The sequence below is a fragment of the Peromyscus californicus genome, unplaced genomic scaffold (assembly GCF_007827085.1).
Source record: "Peromyscus californicus insignis strain IS unplaced genomic scaffold, ASM782708v3 Scaffold_1__1_contigs__length_55948999, whole genome shotgun sequence".
NCBI classification, from domain to species: domain Eukaryota; kingdom Metazoa; phylum Chordata; class Mammalia; order Rodentia; family Cricetidae; genus Peromyscus; species Peromyscus californicus.
Window position 1 is genome coordinate 18,551,157 of NW_026294492.1, and position 19,281 is coordinate 18,570,437.

The following is a 19,281-nucleotide window of genomic DNA, read 5'->3' on the forward strand; positions in this document are numbered from 1 at the left end:
TGCCGAATATCTACCATATCTAGGAGGTCTGTGGGAGCATAAACAAGTATGTCCCATGCCCTGGAGAAACCAAGCAATGTTATAGGAAAAGTAGGGGACCTTGTCTGTGAATCAAGGTCTGGAAGTTCACAGAGATTCAGAATGAAGGGATTGCTTACATACTTTAAAATCTTGTCATGGATGGTAGCCCAGGACTCCTTTTTCAATGTAAGCTTTAATTTGATAGCTTCTATCAATTGATAGATAGTCCTAAAATACAATGGAATTTTTTCATTATTCTCACACCCTTTTTAATTTTAACATTTCCCCCATAACATCATGTCCTCAGTTTTCTGATGGTGTATCATTCATTACATTATAGGTTAGTTGCTTCCTAATAGGAAAAATTTCTTCTTCCTGAAAGCCGTCTGTATAAATCTCAAAGTTGTAGATTTTCTGGAACAGAGTAGTAAGTAGTTCTTCAGAGGGCTCCTTACTAAACTCCATGCCACTCCTCAAGACTGCTTTATTACAAAGAGCCAAAAATCTATGTTATTTGTAACTTTCCCAGGCAGTCCCAGTGTGCATCCTGACTTGGAAGCCATCATAGTAATGATGGATTCCCTCTACTAAGTGTGAACTTTTGACTTCCTCTCCATAGCAGTGCCTGACTTTTGAACAGGTTTGGAACTTGGAGCACAGCCTCCACTCGTTACTTAATGTGTGAAGTAGTATATGGGTCTCCTTGATTTTTGTAATAATTTCCAAAGTGGGCTTCCGTAGCATAGCTGAAAAACTTAATTTTCTTTACCTATAATTGGTATACATTTCCACTAAGGTGAAACAGGTATTTATTGTCCAAATGATTAAGCTCCACATAGATACAGAAGAGTCATATTTTATAAACCATCAGTAGTCTCTCTAAAGTATATTAAATAAAATCTAATAAATAGCTAATCTTTCAGCATACAAAATACAGTTATTTAGAGGACAGTGTAAAGAAAAGGAATTGTAATCCAGCTCCTGTTCCTCATTAGGCATTTCTTAATATCATGCCTTCCACTTTTTTAGAAAAAAGAATTCCTTGATAGAAATGACTTTGATTTTTTTTTCTCCTTGAAACTAAGATAGCCAAAGTTCATATGAGTCTGGTTCTAGGATTTTGGAGATTAAAGACAATTTGTCAAACAGAATGCCATGGATAAAGTATACCTTCTAGTATTTTGTATTCAATAGATCCAGCCTGGTAAGAGAGATGTAGTCTTTGAAAACATGTGCAAATCACCTGTTAAAAATACCTACTGAATTAAAATCTCAGATGAGGGACCAGATGTCTTAACAGGCCTTAGAGACAGTGCTTAAGTTTAAGAGCCATTCACCTATCAAAGGTATAATCATTTACATGTGCAGTTTCTTTGCTGCCTCTGTCACTTAAGGGCAGTGCGAAGCCAGCGAGACATGTTCATGTTAGAATGACTGCATCACCCAGATGAGTGTGTATGTATGTGGAGTTGTAAATTAGTATAGCCATTATAAAGAAAGGAGTGTCATTCCTCAAAAAATATTAAAAACAGAACTATCATTCAATTTAGGAATCCCACTTCTAGGTATATAACCAAAGGGAACAAAATCAGTATAATAGATACCTGTATTCCATTAGCCAAGATATGGGGTCAACTTACATGCTTATCAGTCGGTATATGGAAATGAAGAAAATGTTTATACACACACACACACACACACACACACACACACACACACACACACACACTGAAATACTATTAAGCCATAAAAAGGTGATACTCCTGTGGCAAGTTTAGAGATCACTACAATAAGTGAGATAAGCTAGGCACAGACATACAAGTACCATATGATCTTATACACATACAGTGTAGAAACAATAGAATGGTGGCTATGAGGGGCTTAGGCAGTTTATAGGGATGGTAGGAGCTGTTGAGATGATGTTGTTCAAACCACTACAGTTAGATATGAGGGATAAGTCTTAACAGATCTATTGTGTGCACGATGATTACAGCTAATGACAATATTTTACATTCTTGAGGAATGTAGGAAGGAGACTCGATATTAAGTCTTCTCACCATGAAAGTGATGATTGTGATATAGCATATGTTAATTAGCTAGATTAAACCACCCACAATGAATAAGTACTTCAAGGCATCATAATGCATTGGAAAAATGAATAGGATTTTATTTGTCCACCTAAATAAATTTAAATTTAGAAGAAAAAAAGAGACAAATTTTACTGCTTTATCCTTGATTTTGTATAAATTTTTATAGTGCTTGATATTTAGACAAGAGAAAATTGTCTTCCATCTGTCATCTTTCTTCCCTTTCCAGTAATTTACTGTTTGAAGGTAGCAATTGCTATAAAATCCTACTATTCAGTATCATTTTTATTCTTAGCTTAGTTTTTTGTTCCTTTTGTTTTTGGCTGCTTTCAGTCAAGACAATGTAAGAAATGTTTGTTTTGTTTAGTTTTTTTTGGGGGGGGGGCTTAGTGCTGGGAACTGAACCTAAAGCCTCATCCATACTAGGCTAGTGCTTCAGCGATAAGACGTACCCCAGCCTTTTGTTGTTAATTTGACAGCCTCTCCTGTAGCCCAGGTTGGTCTCAAACCAGTTATGTGCCTGAGAAAGCCCTTGAATTCCTGACCTTCTTGCCTCTGCGTCTCAAGGGCTGAGGTTACAGCAGTAGACTACCACTCCCAGCTCATGAAATACTTTCAAAGGATGCCTACCACTTCATCTTCCAGGGTCACATTTGTAACCACAGTCCAGTCCAAGGACACAGGGGAGCACTTGCTTGAACCAGACTGAAGCCATGGTTCTGCACTGAGACTGGAGGAAGTGGGTATTCAAACCACTTGAGGAACTTTGAACTAGGAGAAGGGATGTGAGTGGAAAAGTTTGGAGAAGATGCATAGGTTCTGTTTAGTCCAGACCAGTATTCTAAAGGGAAGTTGAGGTGAAGATGCTTCTAGTACCCTGAACAAGATGGATGCAGGAGGTAGTTGTCAAGTCAGATGTCCTGGCCCTTACAAACTACTAAATGAGTCTGTAGCCTACAATGTTTTCTTACAGAAAAATTTGGAAAATATAATACTAGGTTTCACAATCTTTTAATATTTCTAACCAGGAAATGTGGTTTTGTTCTTAATTGAGTTTATTCTCCCATTTTAGGAGATTCATGTGTTTAGGGGACTTTGAGTTGTTTCATTACTCAGAGTACTTACTTTCCACAGAGTGTTTTTTCCATCAGCACATCCATCAGCAGGGTACCAATGATGGGAAGTGCTGAGGTATCTATGTGTGTATGTATGTATAGTCTACAGAGCAGTTTGTGAAAACTTTGTTTATCTACTTACAGTTCTATAATAGATCTTAATTTCTTACCTTTTAAATGTCCCTGATGTATTGTTACATGAAAAAAAATTGACCAAGAAAGCACAGTGTATATATACTATAATCTCACTCTTATATGTCTCTCCAATTCTATATTAATAAAATGTTAATTTTACCTCAGTGATAGAATTACAAATAACTTTATTTATTCCTTATTCATCTTTTTGTTACCTTAACTTTATACTCATAAAGTACCAGGCATGCCAAATGATGCTTGTAATCCTAGCATATAAGAGACTAAGGAGAGAGGATTGTCACAAGTTTGAGGCCAACCTGAGCTTGCCTGGGCTACAGAGTGATGTCCTGTCTCAAAAAAGAAAAAAAATCCCAACTGTGTGTGTGTGTGTGTGTGTGTGTGTGTGTGTGTGTGTGTGTGTGTGTGTGTAATAACACATCTACATACATATACCACAAGTGGAATTGGTAGGGATTTAGAGTATCAAGAAGTTTGGAAGTTTTGCCATAATACCCCACAATAATAATCCATATTAATGATTATCCAAAATGTTATTTGAGGTTTATATAGTTAATATCAAGGTTCAGATGACCAAAAATCTTTTTATTTCAAACTTTATTGAAAATATTTAAAATATTAACTTACTTGCCTCCTGTAGAAATATTGATGAACTGAACAGATGTTATTCATTGGTAATTTTAGAATCTTAAATATCCAGGAGGAGGAGAGAAAATGAACATCCATTTAGGACTAAGTTTTTTCTTTACCTAATAGCAGTTTTTTAATTATCCTTCTATCTAGGGAAACTCTAAATAGGTCATGTGCTGCACACATTTCCTACCTGCTCAGTTAGTTGGTGTCGAGAAAGCAAGCCTGGTGCAGGTTGCTTCAGTGCCGAGTTAGGAAAGATCACGTTCTGAAATAGCTACACTTCTGCAGTTGCTCTGGCCAGGGAAGTGTATGTCTATGTATTTCCTCCCTTGGTTGAGGCCTTTTCTAAGATGAAAGACAGGAAGAAAGCAAAGACAGTTTTCAGGTTGTCTGGGGGACTTCCCAGACACTAGCGGTGCCCTCCAGTTAGACCCCTTCCTGCTAACTGTTCTAAAGGGTTAGAAACAGACACAAAGTTAGAAATTAGGCTGGCTTTGCCTGTGCGTGTATAACTCAGCACTTGGGAGGCTGAGACAGGAGGATAGTGAATTTGAAGCCAGCTTGAGCAAAGGAGTAAGATCCTGTCTCAGAACAATTTTTTTTTTTTAAAAAAGGGAGTCAGAGATCAAAATGTTTGCAGAATAGCTGGCAAAACTGTGATCAGTAACAAGGCCAGGAGACCTGGGATCAAAATGGAATTCCAAACCTAACCTTGAAACCCACTTAAAGGGACGTTTTAGTATACAGAATAAATGTTTATGCAACCAAATCTGTAATGAGTTATGGCTACCTTACCCTTAATTCAAAATATCAGTAGTGTAATATACACACTGGAAGATATTAGTATAAACGTTGTTTAAGAATTGACTAAATGTCTGCTGTGATTTGGACCATTTGTGCTCTGGAAACTGCTTGGTTTTTCTTTGTTGGTTATGCAGGAATTAGCCGTTGAAACCCTATTATGTGCTAGCATCCATGCTAGATATTGCCACATAATGTCACTGGCTCCATTTTAGTGGTGAATAAACGAAAATGGGCTGTGGTTCATTTTCATTAAATCGTAGACTTAGAAGGAACAAAGTCAGAAGGTCATGTGAGAATCTGACGCCTAGCCTCCTTCCTCTCTTTGTCCATGGTGACTTCCTATTTACTGTCTGCACATGGGAACAAGCAAGCTCAGAATTCCAGTTAACTAGAGAGTCAGAGTAAGTTTTAGTAAGTTCAAGTCTTAAGAACTAGCAGTTTTGCGGTGGTGGCACATGCTTTTAATCCCAGCCCTCAGGAGGCAGAGGCAGGTGATCTCTGAGTTCAAGGCCAGCCTGGACTATAAATTGAGTTCCAGGACAGCCAAGGCTGTTACACAGAGAAATGTTGTCTAGAAAACAAACAGACAAACAAAAACTAAGGGTTTTAGTGCAAAGGTAGAGTGCTTGCCTAACATGTTTGAGGTCTGAGCTAGATTCCCATAACTGGAGGGTAAAGAAAGTTTTGCTATATCAAAAAGTTACCTTTTCTTCTCATTTTAAAGAATAGTTCTCAATGACTTGTAATTCATACATTATAATCTATAATAATCTAACTTCAAAACTTTAAGTATGATACTTAAAATTATTTCCCAAATCTTTTACAAGTTTATGTAGAATAATTAACCAAAGACTTTGTTTCTTTAATCCATATTAAACACCCTAAGGTTCTCATGTTATTCCAAGTGTCTGGCTGTTTCTCATTTACAATTGATGATCAATAAGGAATTTTCTCATAATCAATTTTCATTATAAAATTAAGTCTTTATTCCTATAAAAGTAAAGACATAGGTTGAGATATAAGTGTTTGAAAACATACCTAAGATTAAAAATCTGTTCTTTGGAAAGAGTTATGGCATCCAATCACATGCCAATACCAGTCTAGTTACGTAAGCATTAGACAGAGGGTCAGTCAGCCAGCACTTACCTGCTGGGTGACTCGATGGCAGAGCCTACTGTAAAGGGCAGTGGAGAGTAGAAAACAAGAGCGAGCTCGAGCATCAGCCCTTACACAAGCTAATGACGAATGGTTCGGAAAAGCCCTTGGGAGAAACGTTCAGGAAGTAGGAAGAAATCCTGTTGAAAATGAAAGAAGTCAGTTTGGCAGTCACTAGCTCCATGTGGACGTCAAGGACTAAAAATGTGGGCAGTGTGACTAAGGAAGTGAATTTTACGTTATATTTAATTTCAAATGGCCACATGTAGGCTAATGCTGCTGTGTTGAGCAGCTCTGTAAAGTAACCAGTGTTTCCCTATGTAATAAGGAGATCTGAAAAATGAATATGATAAAGAAATGGATAAAATGGAGTAAGTAAAAAATACGGGATGTGTTATCTGTTTTCTCTGGCCCTTTAAAATCTCGTGTAAATAATTTATTGTATAATGCCACTTTTCTGCTGAAGTTGTGTTTTTCTAAATATATTAATTAAAAGATATAAACATTTGGGACTGTTAACATAATTTTGGGACTGACTATAGCAAACATTTGCTTATACCCTTCCACAGAAATTGTCAGTGTCCATTAGAGAGTCTTTTCACCCTTTATTATTACCTTATTGATTACTGAGTTTCTCTGTGCACTGTGTTTGGCAAGCAGGGTAGTGATGTGGCTGAAAGTGCACCAAGTTTACATCCTCGTCTCTGTACGTAGGCAGATGTATCATACTGCTGGCTTATAACAGACTCTCCCTCCTCAGTCAGTACCAGGTACCCGAGATAAAAGAGAATATGTCTTCTCTTCTCTTGAGTCGTATGTAGCGTGAGAAATATTCACTGATCATTTTAAATCTCTTCTATGTGATATTTAAAGTATAATTGAGCAGCCATACTGGCACAGGTTTTTAATCTTAGTACTTAGCAGGCTGAGGCAAGAAGAGAATAAGTTTGAGGCCAACTTGGGCTATATGGCAAGTTCTGGGCTAGACTGACCTACCTATGCAGACTTTATCTCAAAAAGTAAAATGTCTTCAAAACATTTCTTACAGGCTTAATTTTAACAGTCATTTGTGATAGCAGTTCTTGTATTTCAGTGGGTATTGCCTTTTTAATCTTTATATTGCCCAATCTATTAAGCATCAATAGATAGATAAGATAGAATTCTGTGGTGTTACTAAAACATCAGTGACGTTTCAGTCCTTCAGTCTTGGAGAGTCTCAATGTATTTCACAAGCACTTACCTCAGAGCTTAGATTCTTGCCTGCTGATAGTAAAGGCTTGAGACAGAACTTATGTGATATTGTTTATAAAGTAATTTAACTGACAACCTGGGTCTTGTTCCTTACTAGTAATCATTGATTTTATCTTAATTTGCTTACTAAACTTCAAAAATTATAACATCAAAAATAATATAGATATGTGTTATAATTTGTCAGATGGGACCTGAGGGACTTTCCTCAGTAAATAAAGAATTCTTCAAACACCTTAAAATAGAGGGGATGAACTTTATGATATATGAATTATATCTCAACAGACTGATAATTTAAACCATCAGCCAGCCAAAGATAATAAAAGAAGACTTGTTAAAGATCACACTGAAGGCAAAGAAGCACCTCCCAGTATTTGGAATGGAGACTTAATAAATTTGAATAACTTTCCCACTGTAGAGGAAGATTTAAGATCTTACTAGGTTGGGGTTTGTCACAGTCCTAATTTATGTCAGGAGGCAGCCATTCAAATTAGACTAACCTGTCGTCAAGTGGTATATTTTAACTGGGACGCCCCTACACACACCCAGATATCTGAACTAGTCTTTGAATCAGAGCAGGCAGCATTGAGAAGGCATTTTCAATGAGGTTGTTGGTAGAAATAAGACCTGGTAACTCTCCTTTGCCCAGCGTTCAAGTGTCAGAATTTTAACTAGGTTTTTCTTTTGTTTGAAACAGTGATGACTCGTGGCACTGCCTCCAGCCCATCCTATAGATTCATATTGAATGATGGGACAATGCTTAGCGCCCACACCAAGTGTAAACTTTGCTACCCTCAAAGTCCTGACATGCAACCTTTCATCATGGGAATTCATATCATCGACAGGTACTACTTATTTGGAGAGAAATTATAAGTTAGGCATAAGAATAGTATGATGAGTATATCCATAATTAATATTAATTATCTATTAGTATATCCACAATGGGTCTAAGGGTTTTGTTACCAAATAGCTTTGTTGTTCATAAAGGGAGAGAGGAAAGGTGGGACTGAAAAATCATTTTTTAAAGGGTCAAACAAAATGGTGCCTAAAACTTACAGCATTCTACATAGGCACTTACAGTCTTAGAAGAGATCTCAGTGTTAATAACATTGTTATTTCATTTTCAAGGGTACTTTATTAGGACAACATTTATGGCTCTGGAGTTTAAGTTGACAGTTTGCCATAGAAACCGTACTCATTAATTAAACTCTCAACTTGAAGTCCTTCGATATTGCTTCTAATTTGTTCCCTCCCTCTAAGTGAAATTTATACTGATCCACATAGCAAATTCATGGAATTATTCTTTTATGCTGTTATTTATTAAAAAGACCTAAATTGTAACTGCATAAAATTTAGCATTGAAAACGAAGACATTCTCCCTCACTTCATCTTTTTTCCATCTGATGTTTTGCGTATTAGAACATGGTAATGCCAGTCACAAATCTGTTGTCATGGTTACACATTTGAGTAAAGAGCTCGGGTAAAACCTGAGTTCAGTATTCTGACTTTTTCTAGTTTTGGTTGAAAATTTTCTTGTGAGTGGAATTAGCACAGTTCTTTTTTCATATTGTGATTTCTCTTTCAAAACATCTGCTATGTCTGCATATCACCCTCTTTAATTTTTGCATCAGTGGCACAGTATTTTCCTTACCCAGTCTTCCTCTTTGGAGTTGAAATACTTAAAAGCTGTAACAGGGGACTCATAAAGAAAATGCTTTCTAAATAAAGGCGTGGGAAGTTTCTCTTTCAAATGAAGTTATTATTACAATAATAATTGTTTATACTAATTTTAGAAAAGCTTATTAGTATATCTATTGCATATTTTCACAACACCAAGAAAGGTTTATTTTTCACACAACTGAATCTGTCAGTGATTTAAGTCCGTAGGTGCCGTTTCCTAGGAAATGATGCTGCCCTTCACAGTGGGAATGGCAGTTCCCTGGTTTTCCTTAATTTAGGGTGATACAGAAGCTCTCTACTTGATAGCTTGGAACATTAACGAGGCTAATGGCCTTTTTTATATGTCATCATGAAAAAATAATAAAAACAAATTAAAACGATTGAATAATAATGTGTTTTTCTTCCCTAGGGAGCACAGTGGGCTTTCTCCTCAAGATGACACTAATTCTGGAATGTCAATTCCCCGCATAAACCCCTCAGTCAATGCTGGTATCTCTCCAGCTCATGGTGTGACCCGTTCATCTACGTTGCCACCATCCAACAACAACATGGTCTCTGCCAGAGTAAACCGCCAACAGAGCTCAGACCTCAATAGCGGCAGCAGTCATAGTAATTCCAGCAACAACCAAGGGAGTTTTGGATGTTCACCTGGAAATCAGATTGTAGCCAATGTTGCCTTAAACCAGGGACAGGCAGGTTCCCAGAGCAGTAATCCCTCTTTGAACCTCAATAATTCTCCTATGGAAGGTACAGGAATTTCCCTCTCACAGTTCATGTCTCCAAGGAGACAGGCTAATTCTGGCTTGGCAACAAGGGCCAGGATGCCAAACAATTCATTTCCTCCAAATATTCCAACATTAAGCTCCCCAGTTGGCATTACTAGTGGTGCCTGTAATAATAATAACCGTTCCTATTCAAATATCCCAGTAACATCTTTACAAGGTATGAATGAAGGACCCAATAACTCTGTTGGCTTCTCTGCCGGTTCTCCAGGCCTTAGGCAGATGAGCTCACAGAGTTCACCTAGCAGATTGAGTATGCAACCAGCAAAAGCTGAGTCCAAAGATAACAAAGAGATTGCATCCATTTTAAATGAAATGATCCAATCTGACAACAGTGCTAATGATAGCAAACCTCTGGACTCAGGACTTCTGCATAACAATGACAGACTCTCAGATGGAGACAGTAAATACTCTCAGACTAGTCACAAACTAGTACAGCTGTTGACAACAACTGCGGAACAGCAGCTCCGGCATGCTGATATAGACACGAGCTGCAAAGATGTACTGTCTTGCACCGGCACTTCCAGCTCTGCCTCCACTAACCCTTCAGGAGGTACTTGCCCCTCTTCCCACAGTTCTCTGACTGAGCGGCATAAAATCCTGCACCGGCTTTTGCAGGAGGGCAGCCCCTCAGACATCACCACTTTGTCTGTGGAACCCGAGAAAAAGGACAGCGCATCGACTTCTACTGCTGTGTCAGTGCCCGGACAAGCCCCGGGGAACGCCAGCATAAAACTAGAACTGGATGCTTCAAAGAAAAAGGAGTCGAAAGACCATCAGCTCCTGCGCTACCTTCTGGACAAAGATGAGAAAGATCTAAGATCAACTCCAAACCTGAGCCTGGACGATGTGAAAGTCAAGGTGGAAAAGAAAGAGCAGATGGACCCTTGTAACACAAACCCCACCCCGATGACCAAGCCTGCTCCCGAGGAGGTTAAACTGGAGTCCCAGAGCCAGGTGGGTGGCTCCTGCCTCCACAGGGTGGGCAGCATTTCCTCTTTCTTCTCTGTTTTGCCTTCTCTGTTCCCACTGTAGACCAGGTCTGGATGGATTCTATTTTGTCTTCCTTTTTCGGCATTAAAGAGTTAGTTCAGAGGTTCCTTCTAAAATTCTAGAGCTGCGACCCTTTAATACAGTTCTTCATGTTGTGCTGACCCCCCCCAACCATACAATTATTTTGTTGCTACTTCATAACTGTAATTCTGTTACCATTATGAATTGTAATGTAAGTATCTGATATGCAGGCTATCTGATATGTGACAACAAAGGGGTCTTGACTCACACGTTGAGAAGCACTGCTCTAGAGGCTCTAATAGTCCTGTAGTGTTTTTAAATGATGACCTTTTCCCTTCCTCTCTCTCTTTCTACCAACTTTCTGTAGAATCAGAGTTCACATCTTAGGACCGAAAGCTCGTAAGAGGGCAGGTTCATCTCTTCCTGAAATTCTTTCAGTTTATTGGCAATTACACAATAGATGAATCTGCCCATTAATGTTCACACCCGATCCACAACATCCTAAACACAGATGTTTCTAACACTTAGGAACAGGCTTCTTTTCATTCTCTTCTGTCTCGGGACATGATATTGTCAGTCTTTTAAATTAAGCCGTTCTAGGATATATGTGTAGTAGCTACAGGGTCTCACAGAGATCCCCCTTCCTCTGCCTCCCAAGTGCTGGGGTTAAAGGCTTGTGCCACCACACCTGGCATCTTAGGACATTTTTAAAATATACCATTCCTCGTCCCTTCCTCCCAACCTCATATATTAAATCCCACTCTGGGACAGAATCTAGGACTGCATGCATTTTAAAAGAAGTTCTCCAAAGGACTCTAGGTAACAGCTAATTTGGAGAACCTCTGATATGTATGAAATGAGAGAGAAATATGAGGACATAGGTAAGGACGACCTGGTTAAGGCATTTTCTAAGGCTGCTTCTGCTGTGTTTTGCTTCTGAGCATCCTCAGCAGAGGACAGGAGCTTAGAGATTCTAGGTAGCGGGTCACTGCCTCTTGACACAGCATGTCCCAAGACAGAAGAGAATGAAAAGAAGCCTGTTCCTAAGTGTTAGAAACATCTGTGTTTAGGATGTTGTAGAGCAGGTGTGAACATTAATGGGCAGATTCATCTATTGTGTAATTGCCAATAAACTGAAAGAATTTCAGGAAGAGATGAACCTGTCTTCTTATGAGCTTTCGTGTTATGTAGAGGTAGCTAACTCTTCACAACTGAGTGACACTACATTCACAGTGCAGTTTATTAAGACTCTCCACTGGGAGCCAAGAATCACACTTAGTATGCCCAGACCCTTGAGTTTCTTGAAGCAGCTTGGTTTTCTGCCCTGTCTCTTAGAGAATCTCTCTTCCTCAACACATTCTACTCCCGGGAAGGTCCTTCAGTTTCCTGAGCTAAGCCATGTCCCTCTCCCTATTTTGACTGTTTCTTTACATGTGTGTTCTTTGAAGATAAGGCTGGGTCTCATGTTTTAGTTACAATAAAACTAACATTTTTTAGCAGAAAAATAGCTTTAAATATTAAGTATATTAAATATCAGGCTTTAAAATTAAATTTAAAAATATCTTTACAAAATAATGTCACAGTATATCAGATAATGCTGGTACTTCTGTCTTGGTGCCCATATGCACACATTTCTGCTGAGTTTATGTGCAGAAATGGAATTGCACATCCTAAATTATACATAAACTCATTGTTAGTGGGTATGTGGTTTTCCTAATGTACGAGAATTCCTTGTACTTGTTCTGTATCCTTGGTGATGCTTGGTATCGTCAGTCTTTTAAACTAAGCCATTCTAGGATATATATGTGTAGTAGCTCATGGTCGTACTTTACATTCTCTGATAAATACCCCTTAATCATTTGGATATTTTCTTTTGTGAATTGCCTAATCTAGTCATACCCTTTTTTAATGTGCTTTCCTCTGTCTGTGGACCTTCTTTATAAGTGTTCCTCATGTTTTTAAGGGATGGTCCTCCATTGGTTATGTATTTGCAGATGTCCTTTCCCTGCTGTGCCTTGTATTTTCATTAATGGGTAGGTGGGGCTTTTGTTACTATTATTTTGTTTTGTCTTGGTTTTTATGACACAAAATCTTTATTTTAATATAGTTGAATTTGTCCATTTTTCCCTGATGGCTAATGTTTCTTGTACATGTATAGTAAAAGACATGCTTAAAACTATTCATAAAGCATTACTTTTATTAGTCAAAAACTGGAAATAGCTCAAAACTCCATCACAGAAGAATGGATAATTATATTGTGATATGTTCATACGAAGGGATATTATTCAGCAGTAAAAATTAAGGAATTACTGCTGCATGTGACAGCATGGGAAATATAAAAGACTCAGGCTTTTAAAACACATACATGTAATTCTACTTACATAATCTAAGAGGAAAAATTTAATTCAATTAAATAATGAAACTGAAACAGGGTAAACATTTTATGCTCATGAATTATCTCACAGTACTCATAGTATAATACTACTCTGAAATAAAGGCCAACTTTCTTTTAAATATATCCTCAGACAGAGACTCTCGATTCTGTTAAATTCTTGGGTTTTCTGAGATATTTGAAGTTCACACACTTTTTAAATTTTTTTCTACAAACTTCTTGTTATATTTTTAAAAAGATGTAATTGTATAAATTTAAAGTATTACAGAATTTTGGAAACTTGGACAGAAAAACAAAACACTGCAGTGCATCACAGCATAATCATCTTCATATCTTTGCAGCCCAATTTTTCCCTAATAGTCACACTTTTACCAAGCTGTATTAAATAAACAGTTCGTTACATTCTACATTCTGTTTATATTAATATTATTTCATAGTCTAAATTTTCCCCAGTGGAATAGATAGATCATGTGATTTCTTTTTATTATTGTGGTTTTTTTTTTTTTTCGAGACAGGGTTTCTCTGTGTAGTCCTGACTGTCCTGGAACTCACTGTGTAGACCAGGCTGGCCTCGAACTCAGAGATCCACCTGCCTCTGCCTCCGGAATGCTGGGATTGAAGGCATACTCCACCGCACCAGGCCAGATCATGTGATTTCTATAAAGCTCCGCTCCTCTGTCTTCTTAGTTCAGCATCTGTCACATTTGATTTCTAGGACTGAAGAAAACACCTTTCTTCTCCACCTACGGATGAACACGTGAAACTCGCCCCTGGTAACCTTTGTTTCTCTTCTCAGTTTGCAGCTGACCTTGACCAGTTTGATCAGTTACTGCCCACACTGGAGAAGGCCGCACAGTTGCCCAGCTTGTGTGAGACAGACAGGATGGATGGTGCGGTCACTGGTGTCAACATCAAGTCAGAGATGCTGCCAGCTTCCCTTCAGCCCACCACCGCCAGATCTGCTCCCAGGCTGAACAGTATGTGCCGGGGTGACAGCTTGTTTTAATTGTTGGGTGGAACTGTGGAGTAGTGCCTGGTCTTGCTCCATGATTTCAGAATCCTTTTGTCTGTTAAGAATGAAACATCTTTTCCTTATGCCACTCTACACATTAAACAGTTATCTTTAGACATAAGGACTTAACTCATCATTCATTTCCATTTAGACTGGTTCTGATGTGTCCCGGAGTAGCCTCAAATTCACTTTGTAGGGGAGGATGACCTTGAACTCCTAACCCTCCTGCCTTCATCTCCCAAGTACTAGGAGTATAGCGTGCACTGATCTTGTTTATTTCTAATGTAGTAAAACCCCTATCTTTTTGTAATTTATGTTATAATGATCAGTTGATGGTAAGGAGAGTGATTTTTATCTGGAGCATCCAATAATAATAATAATAGTAATACTCAGAAATACAGGATGGGGTCAGATCATATTTTTCAAATATAAGTCTCTGTGTCATAATTTGGGGGCTGGTGGTCCAAAAAAAAACTGCTGCTATCTACAGTTCCTGATGAAATTTTACTTGTCTATTAAAGTTTCCAGCTGGTCTTGAATTAGAGAAACCAATTCATATTTCTTTAACCATCATTTCCCAAACTTTCTAGATCACAGAAGTGCTTTTCTTAAGTAATACACTTTACCCCACAGAATGAGTTTTCCATGGACTCTTCTGTAGGAGACCATGGTGTTAAAATGTGTTACGGCTGTTCTAACCCAGGTTAGCATTCTCCTAGTTAAAATAGACCGGTTGATAGTCTGTCACTGCTGTTCTAACCCAGGTTAGCACTCTCCTAGTTAAAATAGACCGGTTGATAGTCTAGTACTTGAACTTCATGAAATTGGGACTGTCAGTCTTTTTTCACATATCAGATTTCAAAATTGGAAAAATCATTGATGACAATTACACCATGACTTTGAAACTAAAGGACACTAATCAGTCAACTTGTTGATTGTGTCTGGGTTCTTACCTCAGTCCTGTCCATCTTCCAAGGGTCTCCAGTTTGGATCTTCATTTACTTTGTTCTTACTGGAGCTTTTAGGGGTCAGGACCCAATTCCTGGAAATTGACCAAGATTCCAAGCAGCTGCCAAGAAGATTCTGAGTCGTCTCACTGACAGGTTTGGAAACAAGATTTCAGTTGGCTAGAGCACTAGAAGAGGAGTTGGGAGCCTAGATTTAAGCTTCACATTCTCCATTTATTAACAAAGAAATGAATTTTCTGAGTCTTACTCTCTCTTTTTTTTTTTTGGTTTTTTGAGACAGGGTTTCTCTGTGTAGCTTTGCGCCTTTTCCTGGAACTCACTTGGTAACCCAGGCTGGCCTCGAACTCACAGAGATCCGCCTGGCTCTGCCTCCCAAATGCTGGGATTAAAGGCGTGCGCCACCGCCGCCCGGCGAGTCTTACTCTCTTAATTTGCAAAGTAGAATTGGGACTACCAAGCCAGGCCTTCTACTTCATGCCTTTAATTCTAGCAATTAGGAGTACAGATTAGGAATTCAAGGTCATCCTCACTTGCCTGGTTGGGTGGAGACCATCTTGGGTTACATGAGACCCTGACTCAAAAGAAAAAAAAAAAATGATCAAAAGTTTCTTCTAATTGAAACAGAAAGCCTCCAGAGGCTGGCCCATCTGGGATACAGTAAAATGAAGGACTGAAAGAAATAAAATAAAAATCTATGTACTGATTGATTAGGATTCCTGTCCCCTTCCCTATCAAGTGTGAGAGAATGGAGGAGTTTTCTCAGGAGACATGAATGCCCAGGAAGAAGACATAGGATATGGATATATAAAAGAAGACCCTTTACCATCTGACCAATGGCCGCGAAGGCTGCTTGAACTGAGAGGCCTTGCGCTGAACCTGCCCAGTGAACAGTAAAGGAGCACTGGCTGAGAAGATACAGCCAGGGATCATCGGGGCTTTGATAAAGGTCTGCAGCTTGAATGAAAGCACAACAGCCTGGTGTGGTGGCTCGCGCCTTTAATCCCAGCACTCAGGAGGCAGAGGAGGCAGATCTCTGAGTTTGAGGCTACCCTGGGCTACAGAGCAAGTTCCAAGACAGCCCGGGCTACACAGAGAAACCCTGTCTTGAAGAACCGAAAGGAAAACAAAAGAGGAAGAGGAGGAGGAGGAGGAAGCAAAGAAAGGAAGAAATCAGAAACAAAATGTGCAATAAGAACGTACAATGAGTGCATCAGTGCATGAACTAGAACAGCTGGGAAGATAAAGATAACTGTCATGGGAAGGAGAAAAACAACAAGAAATGGCTCTTGGAAATGATATGTGCAAATTAACAACTTAGAAGGCAGAGGCAGGAAGATCACCACAAGTTCAAGGCCAGTCTGGCATGTAGTGAGTTCAGGCCAGCAGGATGGCCATGGCACAGCTGGACTCTGCTGTGAGTCCTCTCTGCTCCTGCTGCACAGGGTGCTGCTGATAGACACTGAGGCCCACTCCTACTTGTCCCCTTCTTTGCTGGGACCCACCACTGGCCCCTGAGTGCTTTGGGACCTGGTGAGATTCTCCCTGGCTCCAGAGTCTCCTTGCCTCGTTTGTCTACCCAGGAGAGCCACTGCCCAGGCCAGGGGTGTCTCTCCCAAGTATGTCAGAAATTGGGGAAAACAAAGTACTGAGTCCATGCTGGAGGGGCCTGGGCACTCTGCCCACCAGTCTTGGCTCTTTCAGACCTCACTCAGAACAATAGGCTACCCTAATGGATGGAGGGAGATGTAAGAATCCAGAGTCTCAGCCGGTCGGTGGTGGCGCACGCCTTTAATCCCAGCACTCGGGAGGCAGAGCCAGGTGGATCTCTGTGAGTTCGAGGCCAGCCTGGGCTACCAAGTGAGTCCCAGGAAAGGCGCAAAGCTACACAGAGAAACCCTGTCTGGAAAAACCGAAAAAAAAAAAAAAAAAAAAAAAAAGAATCCAGAGTCTGAGTAAGGATCACTTATTGCAACTACGCTGTGGTCCATCTTTTCCATACTAGTGCTTTTTTTTTTTTTTTTTTTTTTTTTTAGTTTCTTTCAGTATTAGATGGACTTGTTCTCTCTTTGCTGCTGTTGACTTGCTTGAGTAGTGAATCTTCACTGTCTCTCAGTATATACTGGAAGACTTAGAATTTGAACATTCTGGTAGCTAGCATGTTTCTTTAGCTAAAGAGGCCTCTTTTCCTGGCAGTGAACATAGATTCTGGTTGTAGAGGCCTCATTTCTCAGTTGCTAAGAGGTAAAGAGATCAGCAATCGGGAAACTCCTCGTGGCAGCCTTGGCACCCACTTTGGGAGACTCCCTGGGCTGAACTTGTACCATGAGTCACAGACTCGCCATTTTAATCCATGGCACATTCCAAAGTCAGCTGCATCAGAGCAGAGGTCTGGTGCAGCTGTTCATTGTCCTTTAATTGTCCCAGCAATAGCCCATGGCCTGTTTCTGAGCTGTTCTAGTGCTCTTCTGAGAAAACCCATTTAGGAGAACCTTCCCCCCAGTCTCACTTTAGCTGAGTTACAGCATCAGTTTGTTTCCATTTGCACTTTCACCTTCAGACTTCAGAATTCTGCCGATACTTCTTTCTTCTTTTTACTATGGATTGCTTCCCTTTTCTTTTTCTTATTTCACTGATTTTGGTGGTGTTCTTTTGGTTGTCTGTTTGGGGCTTTTGCTGTTGTTGTTTTGAGATGGGTTCTTGCAAAGTAGTCCAGGTTGGCCTCATGCTCTCAGTCCTACGGTATCCTTTTGAACTGTCTCCAGATCCTATCTTTGAGAGTCAGTTGTATGTTTGATAATTTGTAAAGCTGTTTTTAACCAAGCTCGTTGATCAAAGAAGTAATACCGAGGCTGAAGAGGTGGCTTAGTTGGGACTGTGTTTGCCATGCAAGCATAGGAACCATGGTCAATCCCCAGCACCCACATAAAAATAAGAAGCTCAACATGACAGCACATGCCTACAGTCCTAGCCAGAGACAGGAGGTTCCCTGGAACATGCTGGCCAAATCAGCAAGCTCCAAGTTCAGCAGGATCCTCTAGGAGCCTCTGCGTTTTACATCTCTGGTCATGAGGGAAGCTCCTCATCCTTTCTCCATCAGTTCATGGCCTTGTTGATGTGTCTGCTATAACCTGTGGCACAGCCTTACTCCAGGTCAGAGTGAAATGAGTACACATAGTGGGTAACTGGGCATCTCAGCCAAAGGCACTCTTCCTGGGATGTGCCATCTCCTTCACTGAGCAGGCCTGTTTGAGTTCCCTTAGTCTAACTTGTGTGGCGTCGGGGTTAATGAATACTCATTAGCTATTCTCATTGAAAGATCAACTGCAGATAACCAGTAAAGTTAGATGTCACTGGCCACATCCCAGTGACACTTCTGCGTTTAAGGAAGTTTTCATTTGTGATGAAGAGGAAAGAGGCAATGAACGTGACTCTAAAAGCACAGTGGGACAGAAATGCTGGCTGTCATCTAAACTTTAATATGGGAGGGATCAGCCAGGGGTGCTACTGAGAGACAGTTTACCCCGGCTGGACCTCGAAAGTGCTCTTCCTTCCTGTGCAGTGTGGGAATTACGCTTTTAACACTGGACGGCGCAGTAACCTTACAAATCCAGCCAGCTGTTGGGGGGGTGTCACTCCCTCGGAAGTGGAACTAAGCCTAGGAATGCCATGTTTTACTATTTTCAATAGGATCTTTTCAAAGAACAATTTGCCATCCTGTCCATGGTTATTAATACTTTCAATAGGATCAGGGGTTTACCCAGATCTTAAATTTGTAATTAAGTTTTGCAGTATTAAAGTGAGTAAATAAGGTGGACAGTACATTCGAGTAATAGTAAATGGGGTTGGAGCTCAGTTGGCAGAGTGCTTGTATAGCGCTGGGTTCTGTCTCTAGCACCACATAAAACTGATCATGGTGGTACTATGCTTGCAATCCCCAGGCAGCTAGAGGCAGGAGGATCACATGTACAAGGTAAAGACGGGTCAGCCTTGATCTTGATAACAAGTGCCTTTTCCTGCTGAGCCATACTGCTGTGCAGTAACACTTGTTTTATTCAAAATTATAATCAAGTTTACCGATAAAGAGCCTTTTTTAAAAGACTTGTAGACGGGTTAAATAGTTCCAAGGAAATTCCAGAAGTATCTGAGTGAACAAATGTGCTCCTCCTACAGATGTTTTTACATTCCCTCAATATATACATTCCTTGATGATTATTTTT

At 39.7% G+C, this 19,281-nt stretch overlaps 1 protein-coding gene across 8 annotated transcripts in view; it reads left to right on the forward strand.

The window, feature by feature from the left end:
- Window positions 1-19,281, forward strand: part of Ncoa1 (nuclear receptor coactivator 1) — a 336,679-nt gene that overhangs the window by 280,294 nt on the left and 37,104 nt on the right. For all 8 annotated transcript variants that reach the window (XM_052745992.1, XM_052745990.1, XM_052745993.1 and 5 more), the window contains 3 exons: window positions 7,914-8,061; window positions 9,306-10,635; window positions 13,881-14,061. In XM_052745992.1, coding sequence (XP_052601952.1) covers window positions 7,914-8,061; window positions 9,306-10,635; window positions 13,881-14,061 — 1,659 coding nt within the window. The remainder of the gene's footprint in view (window positions 1-7,913; window positions 8,062-9,305; window positions 10,636-13,880; window positions 14,062-19,281) is intronic.